Here is a 23,058-nt window from a genome sequence, read left to right on the forward strand (position 1 = left end):
CCACAGTGGGCTATCGCTGTCAGTTCTTTTGCTAATGTTCAATCAGACCAGATAACCCAATATTTCTTATTTGATCCTCATGTGTTGTTCAATCAATGATGTATCCTTAGTTGCCAGGTAATTTTTCTGATGTTCTGTTAAATTCTAAATTCTGATTGTTCAGTAAGTCTTGGCTCCTTTCTATATAAGGAAATAATGTAAATTACATGAATACATTAATGTTTCTTACTACCAGCCATTGAGGGGTTAACTCTTAGTTTTGGTCACAAGCCCAGATAAAAGAGGAGGGTTGCATCAGGATGGGCATCCGGCATAAAACCTTTGCCAAATCAAATATATGCAGGTCAGATGGTCCGCTGCTGTGACCCCAAACGTAGCAGCCGAAGTTCAAGATTAATTTGCTTGATGTTGTCCATTTTCTTTATATCACAATGATTATTGTTGAGTGTTTACATAATTGAATTTTTAACTCAAAAAGAAAACATTTTAAAATGTTATTTCCCAAAAGAGGTTGCATTGTTGAAGCTTTTGGTTTATTTTTATTTAGCAAGACTTTAGTGTGTGTCATCTATTTGAGGTGAAGGAAGCTGTTCTTTATATTCCACCACTTGAAGGACAAGCTGCAAATGTTTGTCTTATTAAAGAGAAAGAGAGCATGGAGTACCATACTTAATCATTATAAAGAAAGTTGTTAAGCGTGCTTTCTATTTTTTACTTTAAATATAACTATAAATGAATTAAAGAACGATGTGTTATTCCTTTATTTAAAAAAGAAAGTGTAATCGATTTAATCCAAATGTAAAGAAATGGCTGTGATATAAGAGGAATAAAATATGACTGGGTATGTTTCTATAGGAAACTAATAGACTAGGGGTGTTTAATTACATGTCACACTTTTCTGTTGTTGGTTATTTTCCTGTGGCAGTATTTGCTGTCATGTTTTCTCTCTTACATTTTAAAGCTTTGAATGGAATGATGTTATGTCCAACTTTATGTATAAGAATCTTCTTTCATAAGTTTGACAATGTGGCTATTTTAAATGATATATTAAGATTCCTGAGGCACTTCCCCCTAGTATTGTCGATTGATAGGAATGAAGCAGGTTTCTTTTTCTCCTTGATGTGAACTTCAGGATGGAGAGACTCATATTTACATGATTCAAATAAGGATGTTGGAGAGAGATAGAACAGCAGAGCAGAGAGTAGACAAAGGACTCGAATAAGCAGACTGCTAAACTGGGTCCTTCTCAGCACGCAAAAGGCCCATTGCGGCCCACATTCTAATTTTAGTGGCCCTGCTTTTGTGGAGGATCATGGTAAAATGGGTCTTTATCAGAGCTAGAGGACAGTTTGAGTGCAAAGAGTACTGGAAGTGGCTAGTTGCACATCACAGAATGTTAAAATGCTAACCATAAAAAACATAGACCCACAGGATACACAGTAAAGTCTAGATTGTAGGAGGTTTGTCAAATTCGCTACTAAAAAGATATTTGTAATTACAATCTTCTGTTGTTTTTGACATAAATATTCTAAAAGTGGTCTCCAAATTGGAATTAAACAGAAGATGAATTGTTATTGTAATGTCAGAGTAGTAGCTATTATTAGAGTTTATTAAGGTCCATTGAGATTAACTCCTGTACTCCTGTCTTAGCTTCCCATGTTCTGCTTCTGGAGAGTCTGCACAAGTCACTGGCATGCTATTAAAATGTGTGTGTGTTTACAGTGCATATTATACATTTGTGTATGATATATGTGTGCACAGTATATGAAGGAATCCAAAGCATCACTAAATCCTTTCTTCCTGTGCTCTCAGTCTGCAGTGCCAGCACCCACTTTCTCCATGCCAGTCACAGTGCCTGTGTCCAGTCAGAGTCCTCTGCCCTTCAGCAATCCAGGCAGCCTTGTTACCACTTCCTTTGTCACCTCCACACTCACAGACCCTCGCCTGCTGTCACCACAGCAACCACAGCTCCAGAGGAACACGGTGTCTCCTGGTCTGCCACAGAGACCAGCCAGTGCAGGTGAGAATGAAACGCAGGCTGTGTTTACACTACAATGGATACGTTTGGGAACAGATATGGTTTTCTCTGTTTTGACCTCTGTTTCAGATCCAACATGCCTAAAATATAGGCTGAGTTCATTTATTTATTTTTTAACAGACTAATACAGTATATGGAGTGTTTACATAGGTCACTGCTATACAACCAGCCTCTGTGTGCTCACCACTGTGACTGACTACACAAAGAGTCTTTTTGTAGTTTGACCTGGCCATCATTACTGCTGTGCACTTGGCTGAAAATAATTTAAACCCTAGTTAGTGTAGCATGTGCAGTCCATGCATACACAATATTTGCTTTTTACTCTAGTCCTTGCATTTACTGTAAGTGTAGAAGGCAGGTTTATTGAAATCTCTGACATGAAAAGAAAACCTTGCCATTTACAAATGTATCTATATTGGTGTAGAAAGAAAGAAAGAAAGAAAGAAAGAAAGAAAGAAAGAAAGAAAGAAAGAAAGAAAGAAAGAAAGAAAGAAAGAAAGAAAGAAAGAAAGAAAGAAAGAAAGTGTTAAATAAGTCAAGTACACTGGGATTAAGCATTATGAAACCCACACAAGTATAAAGGTGTAAGGAAATTATATTGTTGTGGCTCTTTTGGTAGCAAGACAAGAGCTGTCACTCCTCCAGCAAAAAAACAAAATAGCAATAAAATGTAAATATAAAATGTTTAAAAAATAGTTATACTAATATGAGAAGTAAAATTCTATCAAAGTACACATAAATATAGATAATTATTGGCAATTTTTTTGAGGTTGTTGTGTCATGAACAGGAAGCGGAAAGAGGTGATAGAGGTGATAATCGAGTTAATCACCCGAACCTTGCAAATTTGACTGGCAGCCTATAAAATAGCACTTTGCACATCACATCCTGTTGTTGCCTGGTGAAATACAATAGGATTCACAACTTAGGTCATGGTGGTGTTGGGCTACCAGGGTTGTTAGTTCGATCCCAGGTCCACCAAGCTGCCACTGTTGGTCCCCTGAGAAAGGTCTTTAACCCTCAATTGCTCAGTTGTATAAAGATGAGATAATGTAAGTTGCTCTGGATAAGGGTGTCTGCCAAATGCTGTAAATGTAAATGTTACATGATCAGTGCACTTTTTTCATGGTTTGATCATTGTTATGCATTTAACAGTAAAAGGCCTATAAAAAATCCCTTTGAATAAGTGTTTCTGTGTTGTGTAGTAAGTAGAATCAACAGGGCTGATTCATCTAAATAATTTATTCATAATGTTGTGACTATTAATTCAATATATTACCCTTGTTGTCCACTTCAGTTGCACTCGCCTGCTCAGTTCCCCGAGTAATGATTAATCTGTAGTTATGCCTGCGAACTGATGTGCAATTTTGTGCATGATTTTGATCGTGTGCTCAAATGAACTCTGAATACAGCCATTTACAGTAAGAGTCTTTCTCTCAAGTGAGCTAAAGTTCCAGTGGTCAAGCTGAACGTATTTCAAAGTGTCTTCAAAGTGGCAAATAAATGAAGGCATATTAGCACTTCAATCCTCTCAACCTCTCAATTCTTTTTCCCAGGCGCTCTTCTTGGAGGTGACCTGAATAACTCAAATGGGGCATGCCCAAGCCCAGTGGGTGAGTGTTGTTCATTGTCAATCCACACTTCTCCAGGTGCTCAGTTTCTCAGACTCTGTAAGGGGGATCGCAGAAGGCAGGTGTCTGGGCAGTATGATAGAGATGCTGTTGAAGTAAGAGGTTTTGACCAGAGGTCAATCTTACAGGCCGTCTCTGTCTCCCTCTCCCCACAGTTTGTGCACACACAAACACGCACCTGTTAGTAATCAGCAGCTGAGGGTCACAGTGCTCTCCTAGCTTGTAAACAGCAAGCCCCAGGGGATCACGGGAAGAGGCGGGGTGAACAAAATGACAAATGAGAATGACATGAATGGTGTGGTTTGACACCCCATGCCCCACACACACATTTCTGCCTTCCTATCCTGTTCCTTCTCAGCTGTTGCCCATATCTCACTGGTCCATGGCATCCAGCAAGTCCAGCAGGCCTGGCTGAGAGCTCCTCACACATAGCCTTGACACACGCAGACAGCTGGAGATTAAAGCGCCTGCTCATCAAAGAGCAAATGTGGCTAGAGATCACAGTTCGTTGGTCAGGTTGTTGTGTAGTGACTGTCGCAACAGCATAGGAATCCTGGTGTTTAGAGGATCAGGGTGGATCTTTCAGTTAGCACAATTGATGGAGAAGTAGTAAATTATAGGAGGTTGTGTTGCTCCTACACACTTCTTTCTTTGCTTTTCTTTCTTTCCTTTTCTTTTTCCTTTCTTTCCTTCTTTCATTTAGTGCTTCTCTGCCTCAATTCTCAGCTGTTGCATTTGAGAAGGAGCTTAGGGAATGTCAGCATTGACGTCACTCCACATTCCTGCCATTCCCGCCGCCTGCTTGCAGTAATCAGACTCCAGGCTGGTGGACAGGAAGACTGAGAGGGACATGAGACAGAAAGAGAAAGAGAGAGGGGCTTGCACATATATACACTGACATCCTATCTTATATACATAGTTATTTAGAAATGTAGTCACATATCCTATACTTCTTTAAGCTGGAAAAGTGAGGGGCTTCAGATCTCCAGATGTAGAAGGGTGTCTCACTGGCCCTGCCATTTGCATCAGTGTCGCAGATCGATGTGTTGTATGTTTCCTCCAAACAACACTGACGTAGCCAGTCAGCAAATGGCATTCATAGTGTCATATGCTCAGACTAACACTGTTGTTGCTTATGCCTTGTGAGTAGGCAGGATGATGGGACATGGGAATTCCAAACAGCAAAATCTCCTTCCAGTTTTGATCCCTAGGTGATTCATTAACTTGCTTTAAATACTCTCAGCCAATATTTAAGCAGTTTTGTTGTATGACTTATTTATTATTACACATGTAAGTGTTTTCTCGCCTCACTGTCTCGCTGTATTGTTAAACTGCTATATTTTTTGGCATGTTCCACATTTTTTCCAATCTTCCACATTTCTGTTCCACATTGTGGCTCTTGTTTTTAATCTGTTACAGCAATAATCATATTAACAATGGAGTAGTGTAGATATAAGAGGTTCAGTTAAGCTAGAATTCTGATGTGCTGCGTATGGATGTCCCATGTTGACATAGTGTTTTTCTGACCGCTACAGAAAAGCCCCCATCTGGGTCTCTCTGTCTATGTCCCTGTCCCAGCTCTTGTTCACTAGCAACACTGCCCTCTAGTACAGTTTGAATGTAAGCCCCTGTTAGTTAAAATCAAGACTGAAACATTCTTTGTTTTCTGTCCCAGTTTTACATACTTATGTGTTTAATTTGTCTTCTTGGGTGCTTAATGTCTGCAAGATTTTCATTCTGGCCTTTTTCTTTCCTCTCACACATACATCTCTCGCAGCACTGCACCACACAGGCACAGACTAAACACCAGTTACCAGTAATTTCACCCTTTAATTTTGTCATAATCAGATTATAGCTGGTAAACAAGGGATGACACTTGCAACACTGACCAAGTGTTGTTACAAAATGCAAATAACATGGTGGAATAAACTATAATAGGCTTAGTCTGACTTTCTTCCTGCTGTGCAAATATTCAACCACTGTGGTTTTTCCTGGTAGGACACAAAACTACTGAAAAATGTGTGTGTTGTGTGTGTGCTGGCTCAAGCAAATTTTTTTTGAAGTGTTTGTATATGTACCCATAACACATTTGTCTCCTCTCTACAGCTAATGGCTACATCAGTGCCAGGGCCTCCCCAGGCCTCCTCTCTGTCTCCAGTGTCTCAAACGGTAACATGGGGAAAGTCCAAGCCAAATCCCCACCTCCGTCCAGCCCTCAAATGGTGAGCAGTCGTAAGCCGGACCTCCGCGTCATCACCTCTCAAAGCAGCAAGAGCCTCATGCAGCTGGTGAGAACAACACACTCACACATATGCACACACACACACAGATATGGCACACACAGTGAATGTACAGGCCATAATATACATTCAGAATCTCAAAGCAAGCAGTCGTCAGGTGGTTGTCAGAACACCTTAACCTGCTGTAAAATGATAGGTCTATTGTTGACAAGATTGGAAAATTATTAAACAGATTTAAAACCGGTCATCTGAGAGAAATTCCTAAATTAAGCAGGCTTAAAGGGTCAGGTCTGTTTACAGCAAATGCTAGATGACGTTTTATCCAAATCAGCCATTTCCTTTGGAGTTGTAATTTTTCTGTCCATTTAACCTCACCCCCCGCAGACAGATGAGGAGCTGGAGTTGGTGACTGAGGTGAATACAACTCACTTTTTTAACTGTTGCTGACTTTTGTTCTGGTTTTTAACGGCTGTAGTGCAGTGACTGATTTTTTTTTTATTATGTGTTTGCCTGACTGTGTTTGACTACCCCAAAGACACAATTTTACAATTGGTTGCATGCCCAAACAGTGATTGATATTAGATTTCATATTCATGTTGTACTTACATATTCATCTGGTACATGATTACCGGTCTGACCAGTGTTGGTTGAGTTGAAAGTTTTATGTGTATGTATATGTATATGTATATGTGTCTGTGTCTGTGTCTGTGTCTGTGTGTGTGTCTGTGTGTGTGTGTGTGTGTGTGTGTGTGTGTGTGTGTGTGTGTGTGTGTGTGTGTGTGTATACACAAACACACACATGAACACAAACACACATACACATATATATATATATATATATATATATATATATATATATATATATATATATATATATATATATATATATATATATATATATATATATATATATATATATATATATATATATATTTACTTTAGAGAAGATCGAGTTGATCATTGTGTTGCAATGAAAATCTAAAAATACAGAAATGTAAATATGTAGTTGCAGAATCATCCTGATTCTGTGTTCATATACTCTGTTGAACATGGATTTATACATCCAAATTACAATGTAATCTTGGCCTGGTATATTAGTACACAATGTGCTTACATAAGGGCACATACACGGATAGGTTCCTGAGTCAGACATACACGGACAGTGACAGAAAGCAACCAAGTATAAATCATCACTCCCGGGAGTTCGCTTTCTCTCTCAGATAGCAGGCATGCAGCACTAACATGTCAAGCTGTGTGATTTGTCTAGTAAGATTGCCTAAAATTAAAGCACAGTTGATGTCTCTCTAACATAGCCTTTCACAGATGTGCAGGTTTTATGTGTGATTGTGTACCCAGATTTTATAGTCCTTTTCACTTTTAAATAAATGGCAATAATCATATTCTAAACCTCCAAACAAAACCAGAACTTTACATCATCCTACTGAGTCACATAGCCATGTTTCTGCTGAAGCCTCTATTGATGTGGCCAATTCAGAGTGCACTGCATGTGTTTGAATCTGCATGATTCAGAGTGACCTTCAATTTAGCCTTCATCATTGTCATGCTCAGAGAGAGAGAGATGATTTCTCTAGACTGTTTTAACAGAAGGATTCTTCTGATAGTTGAGACAGCACTGGAAACATCTGGAAACCAAACATTAAAGAAGTATTCTTGCACTGAATCAAATTACAAAATGCATTAATATCAGCTGTCTCACCAACACCTTAAGTTGTTTTTCATAGTTACAAACACTGACTGGAAAGATATCATGATTCCCATGATACCTTATAATTGAATTGTGGTTGTTTATTAGGATGATTGCAATATTATATGGTCATTTTGCCCAGCCCTGTAGAGTGCGTCTGCTCTGTGTGAATTGTCCTGTGCACTGAGGTTAATCTCTCCATTTCACTCCTTCCAGAATGCACAGCGTTTAGGTGCCTCCCAGGTGACCCAGCCTCTGACTACTCCAGTGGTTTCCGTGGCAACGCCCAGTCTCCTGACCCCATTCTCTATGCCAACTGCCTACAACACAGGTAAGAGGGTTAACAACATGGATACATGATGGCATGGAGCAAGCAAAAATAACTGCTTAAGAACCACCAAAGTTAGCTCACATGGAGCAGCACATCTGCAGTTCCTACACATCAAAGCATGGAGATGAAATCTCCATTAATTTACATCTTTCCTAATTTAAATCTCCCTCTCTTCCACCTCCACTTTCCCTTCTCCCGTTTTCATATCTGTAGAGTATCAGCTGACGAGTGCAGATCTCACGGCCCTTCAGGCTTTCACACCACAGGGTGCACTGTTGCCGAGTAACATGACCACTTGGCAACAGCAGCAGCCATCAGTATCACAGCAACAACAGCAGCAGCAATCCATATCCCAGGCTCAGCAACAGCAGCAGCAACCACAACAGATCAGTCTGGCCTCACTCAGTAACCTTGTGTAAGTTCTGCATGGACAGACCTGCTCGCACACCAACTCATGCATTAGAGGGTTTATGCACTAACACACACCTGCACAAACTTAACTTCTGACCACATGTTTGCTCACTAGTTTCTGTTTCAGTCAACCAACTTTATAGCATTGCCGCATGACAAAAGTAGCCCTTTTGCACAGAGTGCATACCTAACCAAAACTACACATGGTTTACTTCTAACATGGCTTGTTGTTTCTTTAGTGGTGTGTCTGTAACTTTGATTGTTCTTTACCATTAGCTCTGTATATAACTGGGATGCTGTGTAGATTATAATATTTTGGATTGGATTTAAAATTAGACTACATTTAGGGCTGCAAAATATACACTACATGGCCAAAGGATTTTCACACCTGACTATCAAGCCCTGCTTATTGAATAGTCCAATCTAGATTTTGCTCCTTTGCCGTTTTATTAAACTCCATGCTTCTAGGAAGGCTTTCCACTTGATTTTGGAGCCAGACTGTTTGCATTTCTACTTATTTAACCACAAGAGCATTAGTCATATCAGGCACTGATGTTGGGTGAGGAGGCCTGGTGCAGTCTGCTTTTCAAGTTCATCCCAAAGGTGTTCAATTGGGTTGAGTTCAAGGCTCTGTGAAGGCAAACCATGTCCTCAGCAAACCATGTCTTTATAGCGGTCACTTTGCACACAGGGGCCTTGTCATGCTGGAACAGGTTTGGGATTCTTGGTCCCAAGAGAAATTGTAATTCAAATTGCTACAGCATGTAAAGACATCCCATACAATCATGTGCCTCTGACTTTGATGCAGAACATAGACATATTAGTACAATATTTACTTGTGCTATAGTAATATTGCTGTAGTTTTTAGTATTTAAAATTAGAAATGTAAAAAAAAAAAAAAAAAAAACTTTGTAGATAAGTTCCTGTGGGTTTTGACATGGTGACGAGCGTGATTTTGGTCAAGATAAAGTAGGCTCAATACAGGATAGGATTGTCTGTTTTAAAGATTATTGCAGTGTGTAGCAATATTATGCAGCCCTAACAGGAGTAGTTATGGGACAATAATACAATTATCAGTTACAGTAATCAAATTCTAGTATTACGGTTGTTAATTCAATTATTACGGACACAAATCCTTCTGAATGCTTACTCTTTCTTCTTTAGCTTTGTGGCACAAATGAGCACATCATTTAGTTGTATTTCCGTTAGAATATATTTTTGATGCACATGCCGAGAATTTATAGCGTCCTCTTCCTCTAATCTGAAATGCTTGCATACCACAGATTTTGCATTTTTCTTATCATACATTTGCACGAGTTTAATTCCAGAGTTCAGTCCCTGGGTAAGGGTCAGACTTTTAAAGTAAATGCCCCAGATTTACTTTCATAGTCTGAACTGCATGTCATGTGACAAATAAAAAAATATGAAAAACTTGGAGATTTTAGGAATTTTTTATTAGTTACAATTATTGATTGATAATCATGGCAACACTAGAAGGGAATGGGAACCTGCACTTAATGTTTTTAGTATCTCATTTACAAGTATCTCCATAAGCCAGTGTTTCCCAGCCCTAACCAGTTTGTTTAGTCATTGTATGAATCCATAGCTCTAGGCTTCATTCTAGAGAATTCAGCAGTAGTAAGAAGTTATAGTTTCTGGCTAAAAAGAATATAAATCCACAATATTGTTGCCAGTACACAAGTTGTTAAAGTTAAAACTGTCTGGGTGTTGTGTTGGAATGGTGTACCTAATAACCGCTGTGCAGATTCATGCACACACTCTGTCTTTCTGGGGTTTTTTTTTTATGGTTTTGTGGTTTGCAATGGCTCAGTGTTTTTTAGCCGTGAATTTCTCACAACTGCTAGTGGCATTGTTTTTCATTTGTTTTCTGCAACAAGTGTGTGTGTGTGACTGTGTGTGACTGTGTGTGTGTGACTGTGTGTGTGTGTGACTGTGTGAGTGTGTGTGTGCGTGAGTGTGTGACTGTGTGTGTGTGTGTGTGTGTGTGCGTGAGTGTGTGTGTGTGCGTGAGTGTGTGTGTGTGCGTGCGTGAGTGTGTGTGCGTGCGTGAGTGTGTGTGCGTACGTGAGTGTGTGTGCGTGCGTGAGTGTGTGTGCGTGCGTGAGTGTGTGTGTGTGCGTGAGTGTGTGTGTGTGTGCGAGTGAGTGTGTAAGTATGTGTGTGTGAGTGTGTGTGAGATTTGAGGGACTAATATTCTCTAATCTTCTCTTTGTTTGTATGTGTGTGCTCTCTGTGGCTCTCTGTTCACAGCATGTGGGGTGCAGACAAACAGAACGGGGAGATGGCTAACTGCATCTCCGGTTTGGCCGCTAATGTCAGGTGAATAGGCTGCTAAGGGAACTCTGTTTTAGTGAGTCCTGCACTGATGGCTCACTGTGCTAGCTAATCACACACTGTCATCCTGTCTGCACTAGAGGCCGTCACAGCTCAAGCTTCTGATAGAGTCTCAAAAATAGTCAGTGTGCTTTTGCTGCCAGCGAACACCTCACTTCATGCTTCAGTTAGCTTTGTAATTGTTTGTGATTTATATCTGCTGTTTTCCCTCGTCGTCCATCTGTGTTTGTCGTGTGGGCGGATATGAAGTCACAGGAAGGAGCTTGTTGTTTTTCAGGCTCTTTAGAGCAGTTTCAAGAAATTGTGTGAGTTAATCCATGGAAGCTATTCAGAAAGCAATAGCCACAAGAGACTAGAAAGGCTCCAGCATGTGTGATTGAAAGTCATTCATTCCAGCGCCCCCTGTAGGCCAATTAGCAATGTAGTCTGTCGTGACTCCAAGCAGGTGAAAAGGCAAGTTCAGTCATTATCAGGGCATTTATTTAACTTTGCCTTTAAATACAAATGTTAAAAGTATGCAAGATGTTAAAATAAGCACAAATAATCACCCTATGATTTATGTACTTGTTTGTTTTCAGTATAAAGCCAATATACAAAAACAGTTTACATTGCTGTATAAATAATAAGAAATGTGATGTGATTCTTGTAAGCAACATCATCTCCAGCATCTGTTGTTGTTTATATACACTGATATACATTCTGTATCTTTTTTTTTAATCTCTGAGTAGTCTGTGGTTTACAGGGCTACACTTCCCTACAATAAAAATGTTAATGGAGTGTAATCGCTCTCTTATTGATCTTTGCTATTTACTGGCTATTCACAAATTTTTCCTGTGCTCTCCATATTATAAAGTCTCCCACAGGGTTTTTTTTTTTTTAAAAAAGACTTGCACTAGGTTGTGTCTTTTCTTATATCAGATCTTGGCTGTTTCTAGTGGAATCGCTTTACCACGTGTCCTCAAACTACCATCAGCAGCTAGTGTAGCATTTACGTGTCATGTACCTCGCCCATCTTCCTGTATTCACTCTCAGCATGCGTTTCAAAGCTCTGTGTGTTTAACCGCATGATCAGGTGAGACAGTTGAATTGAGTTTTATGGGGACAGACATGTATCTGTGAGTGTTGAGTGTTTTCCTACTGGAGCAGACAAGCCAGGGAGATTGTGTGTGTGTGTGTGTGTGTGTGTGTGTGTGTGTGTGTGTGTGTGTGTGTGTGTGTGTGTGTGTGTGGTGCATGTGGTACTGCCACACTGATCATGCCATCATCATCTATCTTAAAACTTTGAGTGTGGGAAAGAATGTGTGTGCATGTGCGTGCGTGTGAGAGAGAGAGAGAGAGAGAGAGAGAGAGAGAGAGAGAGAGGGACGGGGGAGTATTGATAAGAAGGTGCTAGTGTGTTTCGCCTGTCTTTTTCTCTGCAGTGTGACCTCTCAGGCCAGCTTACTCTTGGGCAGGGAGGATGGGCTCAGCTGGTACTGTATTCTCTTAATCTTGCTGTTTTCTGTCTGACTGACTGTCTTTACTTCTGTCTGTCTGTCCTTTCTGACTTCTGTCTGTCTGTCCTTTCTGACTTCTGTCTGTCTGTTGCACACTCACACACTATTTCTTGTGCTCTCTCTCTCTATCTATCTATCTATCTATCTATCTATCTATCTATCTATCTATCTATCTATCTATCTATCTATCTATCTTGTCTTCCTGCTGCTCTTAGTGGCTGGGTTGCGTCTTTGTCACGTTTTCACTTTTTCACGTTTTTTGTCGAAATTTAGCAACAAGGCATAATTCGCTTTGTAATCAAGTGACCGTATACAAATGTATAAGGCTGAGGTGTTACTTGCATTCTCCTGTCTTTGCCTCTCTCTTTCTCCCTGGATTCATAACACATGCAGGTACTGTTTGTGTAACAGCACACACATACACACACAGGAAGAACAGCTCGGTAGTTGAGGCAGGTCAAGAGTTTTGGTGGGGTTAGTGTGTGAGAGAGCGGGAGAGAGACCAGAGTTAATCCTTTTCCACTGAGAAAAAATGTTTTAATGATGTTCATGTAAATAAGATAGTAATAGTGTGGGGAGGTCTGAAATTTTTAAATAAACAAAAGCTTAATTAATATTGCGACATCATATCAGTAACCTGAATTAAAATCTGCACATCGGATGTCAGTTGTAACAAACTGAAAAGGAGCAAAGCTAATGGTAAACGTATTAAAGTTTTGATGAGCATCTGCAACCTCTTGCACATGTCTGTGTGCTGTCTGTAGATGGTGGAGGATTTAGCTTTGGAAAGGAAATCATGTGTTCTCTGCCAAATGTTCAATAAGTTAATTCTTTCATGGATATTTATTTATTAGCTATTCATTATTAAAATCCACCAGCACGTAAGCAGGTAACATCAATGACATGTCAGTGGAAAAGGAGTGAAAAACCTGCATGGCTTAAGCACTATTCGGACGGGATTAGTTCGACGTGGGGGTAAAGTAATTATTACCAGAGCTTCTCGGTGCTTTTAGTCCCGTCCGAATGTGCCATCTCGGTAATCATTACGGACAATGTCTGTAAAGATTACGGCGACTTTTACCTTCTGTAAAAAGGTCCGGAAAAATTACCTCAGGTAATACTAATCCCGTCCGAAAAGACCCGCTGTAAATATGCACAGTAAAATTCTGTCATTTCCTGTTTAAGTAGTTTTTGGCGCGTTTTTCAAGCATGGAGGCACCAAGTTGTCTATTTGCGCACGTGATAACAGGAAGCAACGTCATACGCACATGACGACAAGGTTACTGTGGTGCGTAAAGCAAGTTACCCCTCCCACTTCTGCTAGTTTTACTGAGATGTCTTGTCCCGTGCAAATTGGCCAATTAATATTACAGAAATCCTGAGGTAAAATTGCATTACTCCACGTCCCCACGTAGAACTAATCCCGTCCGAATAGTGCTTTAGGGAGAAAACTGCTTTCCTGTTGCTTCTACAATGTCTTTGTGCTTTATCTTATGTTTGTCAGACTGCCTCATAAGCAGAACACACACACACACCAATATGACACACACATATAGGCCATATTACACATTCAGAACCTCTAAGCAAGGATTTTCCATTGACATAATTATTTAATGCAACTAATTGAAGGTGTAGCTTCTCTTACACCTAACATCAGTTACCAACCAGGAAACTTTTTTTTTTTTTAATTATTTTTATTTTTTACCTAGAAAAAAATTGCAGCTTTTCTTATGAACCAGCCAGATGTCCCCACAAGAATAAACTAAATGTTCCTTTGCTTGTGGGGTCTCTTTGTTCCCACTAAGTGATATAAACATGCAAGTACATACATTGAGGACATACACACACATACACCGTGATGCTTGTTTTTTGTCTATTAGGATGGCTCAAGCAGTTGCTGATTCAGGGCTGTTTTTGTGATTATGTGGCAGATTTGTCAAAAAAATTTTGTCACGGGCTCCTGTTTAATCTCTGTGTAGTTTCTGTCAGCACTTTGTCTTTGTTATAACTCTCTAAGCTGTTTTTAAAGCTCCTATTAATCTCTCTCTCTCTTTCTTTCTCTCTCTCTTTCTTTTTCTCTCTCTCTCTCTCTCTCTCTCTCTCTCTCTCTCTCTCTCTCTCTCTCTCTCTCTCTCTCCCTCAACCTCCCTCCCTCCCCTCCTATTTCAGGCCAGTGGGTCCCATCCCTCATGGTGCCACTCTGACGGTGAACACTAACCCAAGCGTGAACATCAAGTCAGAACCAGTGTCTCCTAACCGAGAGCGCACTACCCCAAGCTCCACGGCAGCTCTCAGTCTCTCCCAGTACCCAGGAACCGTGCGGGTGGAGGCCTCAGGCCGCTCGCCACTCCACACCATCAGCAGCAGCAGTAACAGCAGCGAGCGAGAAGACACAGGCCAGCCACGGCCTCCGGATTTCAGTGTGGCCGCACTGGGCGCAATCAGAGCAGCAGGAGATCAAACGGCCTCTGCAGAGTCACAGGATGCCAAACGCATGAGAATGGATTCCTGGTCCACATAAAAACAACCTGCAAGAGCTACACTCTGTCTCACTCTCACATACACACACACACATCGCCTATCTCTGACACAGTTTCATCTGCACCCAAGACACATGCATGCAACACACTCTTTTTCTGTTTTACACACATACACACACACTGCATATATGTACACACATGCAAAGATAGTCATGGACAGAGGTGCCAATGCAGTGCACATGCAAGTCTAAAGAGCTGGAGTGTTCTGGACAGGTTTGTTTCAACAGAGCAGAGTAGGAAAAAAAAATGCCAGCTTCACTGACCTCTGATCAGTCTTTTCTGTCCACAGCCCTGTCTCCACACTGACACACTTTAACTTTCTGATCCAAGTCCGGCTAAACCGATCAGACAGCCAAGTTGTTCATCGTAGAGTGTAGAGTAGCCTCTCAGAAGCTGATATTCATGTCATGTTATTGTTGTTTGAGGTTTATTTCCCCATTGGTTTCTTGTGTGTGTGTGTGTGTGTGTGTGTGTGTGTGTGCGCGCGTGTGTGTGCGTGTGTGTGTGTGTGAAGGCTTGTTTTTGCTGTTTATTTTTTATAGCTGTTCTCTTTCTCCGTTCATGGAACTTTCTTCTTCTTGACTATCATACTCAAACAGCTGTAGTACTGATGTACAAGATATCTGATAATGTTGGGTTTTAATCATCAGTCAGGATCTTTGTGTCGTTAATCATGCAAAATGATGAAGTCTGAATCTCTCATGAATGAGCTGACCTATTTAAGATTTTAAAATATTTCAGGGACGGACTACGGTGACTCTTGAGGTGAACTCAGCCACACAATTTCTTAACGAACATAGAACCACAAACCGACAACAATAATAATAATAATAGTGTGTGCACACAGTGGGACAGAGATGATGGGGCAGTGGCTGGTAAACATCCATGTGCTCGGTTCATTCATGGTTTCAAAGTATGTTTCCTGTTTTTTCTCTCTGCAAACTTGCGTCACATCCCTCAGCAGTGTACCTCTACATGAACAGCTCATTATGGCCACTCTTTGTTTGCAGGAGAGGCAAATTTTTCACTTTCTTCACTTTTGTACACACGAGTACGTATGTTTGTACCGTACGTATGGTGTAGTGGAAATGTAGCCCTATTTGTACGATTTGAACTCCTTGAAGTCCTGATATTAAATACAATTGTATACACATGTTGCTCAGCTGAACACTCTGTCTTAAAGAGTGAGTGGCTGTATTAGTCACTACCGCTAGTTTATGTGAGAAACAACCTAAAATTCTGTATTTATTACTTGTATGTCTGGCTTTGCAATTCAAATGTTTGGTAGATCAACTTAAGAAGCGAGATTTTTCTTAAATCGTTGTTTAAAGAACCCAGATGTGTTTAGAAGCAATCTGAGCCTTGGTGGGTTCAGGGTTGCGGGTTTCTAGGCTTTCAGAGCGTGTAAATATCCAGTTTTCTCCCCTCCTTGTTTCTGCAAAGGCTCTTGTGTAACGAGAGGAGAGGATCGGAGACAGAGGACGGATTCGGAGAGCTCTCAGCACATGGGCATGAGGGTTGTAGAACTGGAGAGGAGTGTAGCTTTGTGGTGAAGCTTAGGAGAAGTCCGGGGAGGGGGACTGTACATAGAGAAACGTGTATGATCTTACACTTTGTGCTGGATCTGCCTAAAGCAGAGCTGTAACTCTCAGTGGACATGTCTTTCTATTTCTATGTGTAAATAAATTACCGTGTTGCGAGCGAGCCTAGTAGAGATGCAGCAAGGGGCACAGGCATGGGTATGACTGTTTCAGGAGCGATGCCTTTTTTTATTATTATTATTATTTCTTTCTTTTTTTCTGTAATTGATATTCTGATGGAGTGCACTTTAAATCAACTCACACCACCACAACACACAAATCCTTTACCCTCTTTAGTCGGCTGTATTTTTTTTTCACACAAGGGGATGTGTTCTCTTTTTATTTTTTCCTGCTTCTGGTCACTTCCCTTCATGTGCACACAATTAACAGAATACACACACAGCATTGCTCTCCTCAATTTGCTTGTCATGCCACTGGTTTCATTTCCTTTTCCTTCATACTGGCTTGACCACCTGGCTTTCACATGCACGCAGTATCTGCAGGACTGTTCCTACTGGTCTACATTTTCACAGCTCCCTAAACATAGACACTCCATCCCTCCTCGCAGAAACAGCATGCCGTTCAGGGAAGAAGAGCTCATGTTTGTGGCCCCACATTTCACGCCTCGTTTTTTGACAGTGAATAATTATTAAAGACAACTGTCACTTTTGTAAAAAGACGTTGTACTTATAAACATAATAGATTAGACTTAACTCGACATGTGTTGCAAATGTGCAATTCTCAAAATGCAAAAAAAGAGATGTCTATTATTGAAACAATAATGTACACAAATTGTTTTATGGTCATTAGTGTAGTGAATAGAATGAAGGATGTTTCATTATTGGTAATGAAGAATAAAAGAAGACAAGCAGCAATCCCTGTTCCAAGACAGAATAGAATGGTTTTAAATGATTTAAACCGTGCTGTGTGTATTGATATCCCAAATCTGTAGTCACTCTGTTATTTCCCTCAAATGCTTAAAAAAGAGAGATTCTGTGACATATCTTATGAGATGAAGTATTGGTGGAAAAAAAAGAATAGCCTTGTTGGATGGAAAGATTTTCCCTAAATCAGGAGTCACCCTGAAGTGTCTCAGAGGTTGGTTTATTTGGCTAAATATTGCATAGTCATTGTGGAATAACTTACATTATTATATGTATATGCTCAGGTGAGATCTGCCTTGCATCAGTCCCTCCGTCTTGGCAGCTGATTTTTTTATTTTATTTTTTTATTTTTTTATTTTTTTTTAAAACCTTGTCACTCCTTCTCGCCATTTCCCAGTGTCTCTCACTCCCTTTCTCTCACCGCCCTTCTCTTTTTTGTTTGTCAAGCGGCCGTCTCACCTAAACCATCACAACCAGGAATCCATATCTCCTAGCCAACAACACACACATGCTCACGCGCACACACACACATACACAAAATCGCCTAGTACCACCTCGGGTCTGCACGTCGGAACACCTGTAGACTTTAAGCTTGAGCTTTGAACAAATTCACAGATTTCTGAACGGTTTCTTAAGGTGTGAAAAGTTTGCAAGCTCTGAAAAGGATCGTTTTGGTAATGTTAAGAGTCATTGTATTCGAAAGGAAAGACAATCGTCACGTGAATAGTTAACTTTCGCCCCCATATCCCCCATGTATGATGTTTAGAGAAGCTCAATTTTTCTAGTGTTAATTTGTGCTGGTGACAGTTCTATTGTCTGTTTTTATTATAATTGTTATAATGGTTATCATTACCATTATTGTTATCATCTTTGATGATAATAATAATAATGATAATTTAAAGATTTTTATTTTCTGCATTTTTTGTGTAGGGTAGGCATCTTATTTTATTTGAATTTGACTTTATTTTATTATATATGAAATACTATATAAATATCTTTGTATTCAGGGTTTTTGTTTTGTTTTGTTTTTATTGTTTTCTTCAAAGGGGTGTTACTAATATTGCACGAATTTATTAAGACAAAAACATCAGTAGTGATATTAGTACTTATTGGTAACTGAGGGAAGTGATAAACAAGCTGATAGAGTGACCAGTCAAATGCTGCAATTTTTAGTCAATTGTACAAAACTATCTCTACACATAGAAGAGTAGGGATAGTCACTCGTTTAATTTATTCAGATCAGACACAGATGTCAATGCATGGGCGTAAAAACAAACAAAGAATGAGTCATATAATAATAACAAATGTAATTTCATTAAGAATATACACCACACACAACTAGAATAGAAATTGAAGAAAAAAGTTTAAAGAAAAATAGCTAATATATTGTGTTCTGCTAGTATGCTTTGAGTTTTGTTGTAAACAAAAGATATTTTCTGTTGTTTTCGGAGAATGATATACAATTTGTGTATATTTTCATAAACAAAGTATGCACTGATATGTTATTACAAATTATATACTGCTTTTACAAAAAAGTGTTTGTTATTGTACCAAAGTATCCATTTGTCCTTTATGACCTTCCCTTCCCCCTTTTGCGTATGTTTTACTGTATTTTATATATTAAATAGACAAGTTGACCTACAAAGAAGTCCGGGTCTGATTTTCAGTTCTTTCATTGTCAGTGTGTCCTGTTGAGTTTTGCAAATGGTTTAATCCTGAGCTCAGTTTACTGTCTGTCTGGAGTTTTGTAAGTTCTTCCTGTGTCCACACTTGGGTTTCCTCTGGGTTCTCCAGTGTCCTCCCACCTCCAAAACACATTTGTTACTTTAAATTGCTTCTAGGTTTGAATGAGTGCTGCTTTGTGATGGACTATGGCCTGCCTCCCATCCAGGCTATATGAATAAATCTACCCAGTTCCCTCATTCTTCTCACACCTGGAAAAAGCCAGTTGTTTTTCTCAAAATAAAAAGGAACATTTTTAAATTTTTCAATAATAGTAAATACATTTAAGGAGCACTTTATAAGGAACATTGTACTAATACCATTTTAGGGTCTTGTTTTGCTCTTAAAACAGCTTCAATTTCAGCCTCAAGCCAGAATGAGTCCATAGAATCATGCTGTTTGCTCCAAAGTCTGTACCATCAACCGTACCATCAACGTGACTCTGCAGAAATTGAGATTCATCAGACCAGGCTATTTTATTTTTAAGCCTTCAACTGTCCATATTTTAAGTTTTTGCCCACTGCAGCCACAGCTTTCTGTACTTGGCTGACAGATGTAGATCATCACATGGTCTTCTGCTGTTGTAGCCCATGTGCCTCATAATTTGACATGTTCATTCGGAGATATTTTTCTGCTCACCACAATTGTACAGTGTTTATCTGAGTTACTGTATCTGTTCTGCCAGCTCGAACCAGTCTAGATATTCTCTTCTGTACTCTCTCATCAACAAGGTGTAGAGAATGTGATGGTGAAGAGAATATATATATTTTAATCCTAGGATATACGAGTAGTATATAAAAAATCAAACCAACTCAAACTCAAACCAGCCTGTCTAGCACCAACAATCATATTTCCCAATTTTGATGTTGATGTGAACATTACCTAAACTATGCAGGACTGAATCTGAATGATTTTATGCATTGCACTGCTGCTACATTTTATGTAGATATTTGTATAAAGCTGTAGGTGTACAAGTGTAGGTGAATATCTGCCTATATTTTGTACACTTAATATAAATATAGAATTTAGATAAAAAAATAAATAGATACATTTAGAAGCAATCTTTATTTAAAAGTTCTGTTGCTTTCAATGACACCATCTACGACTAGCAAATGTGTGTAATCTAATACAAAATTCCTGCTCCATCTTTTTTAGCTTTAATATAAAATGTGTTTCCCAAATTGTCCACTAGATGGAAATAGAAGCCATTTTATCATATTTGATCAGACCCAGAAATCAGTACAGTTTTCATCATTCTCCTGACCAAGTATTGTGCTGGTGATTCATCTCTCTGAACAGAGAAATGACTGTTTGCTTGATTTTATATATATATATATATATATATATATATATATATATATATATATATATATATATATATATATATATATATATAAAACTGCATAACTGAAAGGATTTATGGTAGTTATTCCAGACAGGTGTGAGTGTTAGTGGGAATTCAGCACTGTTCTCAGCAGACCTGATGACCACAGTGTCAGCTGAACTGGTCAGCTGCGATGTCAAATGCAACTGTTAACTTGTCGCTTACAGATGACCAGAGTGACCCCTCATCTGATTTCCCAATAATAACACCTCTCCAACACTCTACCCTGATGGGTCATTCAGCTTCAGTTTCACTAGCAACTCCTGTTTATAGTGGAATTTTAATCTTACACCACCACCGGCTGTTTGTATGGATCGGAGTCTGTTTAGGACTGAAGGGTTTATTACTAAAATATCAAATAAATGCTGGTGCTAACCATTAAATCCAGACATGTTTAACAAACCATTTACACACCATAAGTACTTATAACAAAGTAACATAACAAATCAAGTGTTTATTATTGTTGTTGTTGTTGCCATTATTATTGTTTTTGTTGTTTTTATTATTATTATTATTATTATTATTATTATTATTATTATTATTATTATTATACAATGACAGAAATTTACCAAGTATAATACCTGCAGTAATGGTTATTCATTCATTCATTTTCTATCGCTTATCCGAACTTCTCGGGTCACGGGCATCAAGGCAGGATACACCCTGGACGGAGTGCCAACCCATTGCAGGGCACACACACACTCTCATTCACTCACACACTCATACACTACGACAATTTTCCAGAGATGCCAATCAACCTACCTTGCATGTCTTTGCACCGGGGGGAGGAAACCGGAGTACCCAGAGGAAACCCCCAAGGCAAGGGGAGAACATGCAAACTCCACACACGCAAGGTGGAGGCGGGAATCAAACCCCCAACCCTGGAGGTGTGAGGCAAATGTGCCCCCGGTTATTTATTTTTATCCTAATTAAAAGAAATAAGTACAAGACAAACCATAAGATGTTAGATAATAGTTAATTGTCAGAATTTTTTCCACTTGTTTATTCACTATCATTATTTAGTCCCATGCTGTGATTCATGTTAACACTACTGCTGGTTTAATGATGGTGCACACAAGAAGTTTCTTAATGTTATCTTATGCAATTATACTGTTCTTTAAACAAACACAAATGCCTTTATTGTGTGAAATTTATATTTAGGCAATTATTCATTTTGTGTCAAATGCTATCAAATGTATTCTAATACTGTATATTTAAGGAATCCAGTGATCATTAGTAAATGCTAATTGATTGCATATGATGGTTGCTATAAACACTGTTTATGTAGTAACATTGCTGACATTTTCCATTTGCCTTATCAGCTGATATAGAATTTCATTCCTCTGTCAGAGATCCAGATTTGCAATTGGATCTCCATGATCTAGTGGAGTTCTCTCTCAGCTGCTGCATGTCTGTAAAGTGGGTGGGGATAATGAGAAGGATAGTCTCTCTCTTTTTTTTAAATAGTATATAAAATAAAAGGCATGCCATTACTCAGACAAATGCAATCTGTATCTGAATGTAGTGTCCAGTCTTTCTTGATTTAATTTTACAGATACTTAATTACCCAGCAGCTTCCAGGAAATCAATGGATGTTCATTAATGGAGACAGATGGCACGTGGTACTGAGGACACGCATCTCAATTCAACCCTTATCTTTCTCTGGGTTGTGGCTTTTAATATGAATTAAAGGGCAATGTTTCATGTTTTCTGTGTTTCACTGTCAATAATGTGAATGAATTGTCAATGTAGTATATCTTTTTTAATCTCAGTTAGGTGTTTAGTGATCATGTGGCTTTGTTTTATTTTAGAACTTGCTTATCCTTATGTCTCACAATAGTCCAAACTACACCCCTGCAGTTGCTTTTAGAATCCAGTTGCAATCTCTTGCATCAAGTGTGTTGTGCTGTGTCATGTGCTACAGGAAGCTTGTGGGAATGACTAATGCCATCACAGGGAGCAGGTGCTGAGGGGGCAGACTGGACCAGAGGCAAAATTCTTCCCCTTGCTCGCTTTTGTTTTATCTCCCAGAGGACTCTCTAAATCCTGATCTGTGTGTGCGCAACAACTGTCCATTTCTGGTTGCCCAAATAATAGAGGCTCACAGCAGCAGGCTGGAAATCTATTTAGAGATGAAAAAAAGAGCATGACAGACTGCTGAGGTAATGCAATTACTATCTCCTGCTCTGTCTCCCTCACTCACTCTCTCTCTCTCTTTTCCTCTGGCCTTCAATGAGCCTCATACTGAGCACAGGTCTGAGATACAAAGCTAAAGTCCTGCCACTGTCGTGATTAATGACAGAAGGAAAAAAGTACCCAGCAAGGGAGATAACGTCATCTTTACTAGTTTTCTTTCTGTCCTTTTTGCAGGCTGGTTCTTGGTGCTAGAACTGTGTTATGTTGGCAATGACGAGATCAATGGTGATACATCTAAAACCATTGGCCTTTGAACAGTCCCTCAATCCCACAACATTTTATGATTCATTTAACAGAATTTTAATGAATGGTTTCATTCACTGAATCTACTTAGTGCCACTGAAAAAAATATTCTATTGATGCTACAGTGTACCTGTTATATCATTATTACATAAATCGTTTATATTAGGGTTGTGTTTTTTCCTTGATGTTTCCATTGTATGTATGTATTTCATACATAAGTATTCTCTCAATATTCACTGATGTAAGAAATGAACACAGAGCCACAATGCAATTCAAATCTTGTTTATTATAGTATATTGTTCAA

The 23,058-nt window shown here is 39.2% G+C and overlaps 1 protein-coding gene across 14 annotated transcripts in view; it reads left to right on the top strand.

The window, feature by feature from the left end:
- Positions 1–18,857, top strand: part of mef2d (myocyte enhancer factor 2d) — a 58,907-nt gene extending 40,050 nt beyond the window's left edge. For 5 of the 14 annotated variants that reach the window (XM_047811713.1, XM_047811714.1, XM_047811711.1 and 2 more), the window contains 9 exons: positions 1,813–2,020; positions 3,593–3,649; positions 5,774–5,955; positions 6,292–6,321; positions 7,829–7,943; positions 8,157–8,358; positions 10,626–10,694; positions 12,131–12,181; positions 14,375–18,857. In XM_047811713.1, coding sequence (XP_047667669.1) covers positions 1,813–2,020; positions 3,593–3,649; positions 5,774–5,955; positions 6,292–6,321; positions 7,829–7,943; positions 8,157–8,358; positions 10,626–10,694; positions 12,131–12,181; positions 14,375–14,726 — 1,266 coding nt within the window. In that variant the 3' untranslated portion in view covers positions 14,727–18,857. The remainder of the gene's footprint in view (positions 1–1,812; positions 2,021–3,592; positions 3,650–5,773; positions 5,956–6,291; positions 6,322–7,828; positions 7,944–8,156; positions 8,359–10,625; positions 10,695–12,130; positions 12,182–14,374) is intronic. The other 9 variants (XM_047811718.1, XM_027148852.2, XM_047811720.1 and 6 more) reach the window with 6 other exon arrangements.
- Positions 18,858–23,058: the final 4,201 nt, after the last annotated feature.

The sequence above is a fragment of the Tachysurus fulvidraco genome, chromosome 3 (assembly GCF_022655615.1).
Source record: "Tachysurus fulvidraco isolate hzauxx_2018 chromosome 3, HZAU_PFXX_2.0, whole genome shotgun sequence".
NCBI lineage: Eukaryota > Metazoa > Chordata > Actinopteri > Siluriformes > Bagridae > Tachysurus > Tachysurus fulvidraco.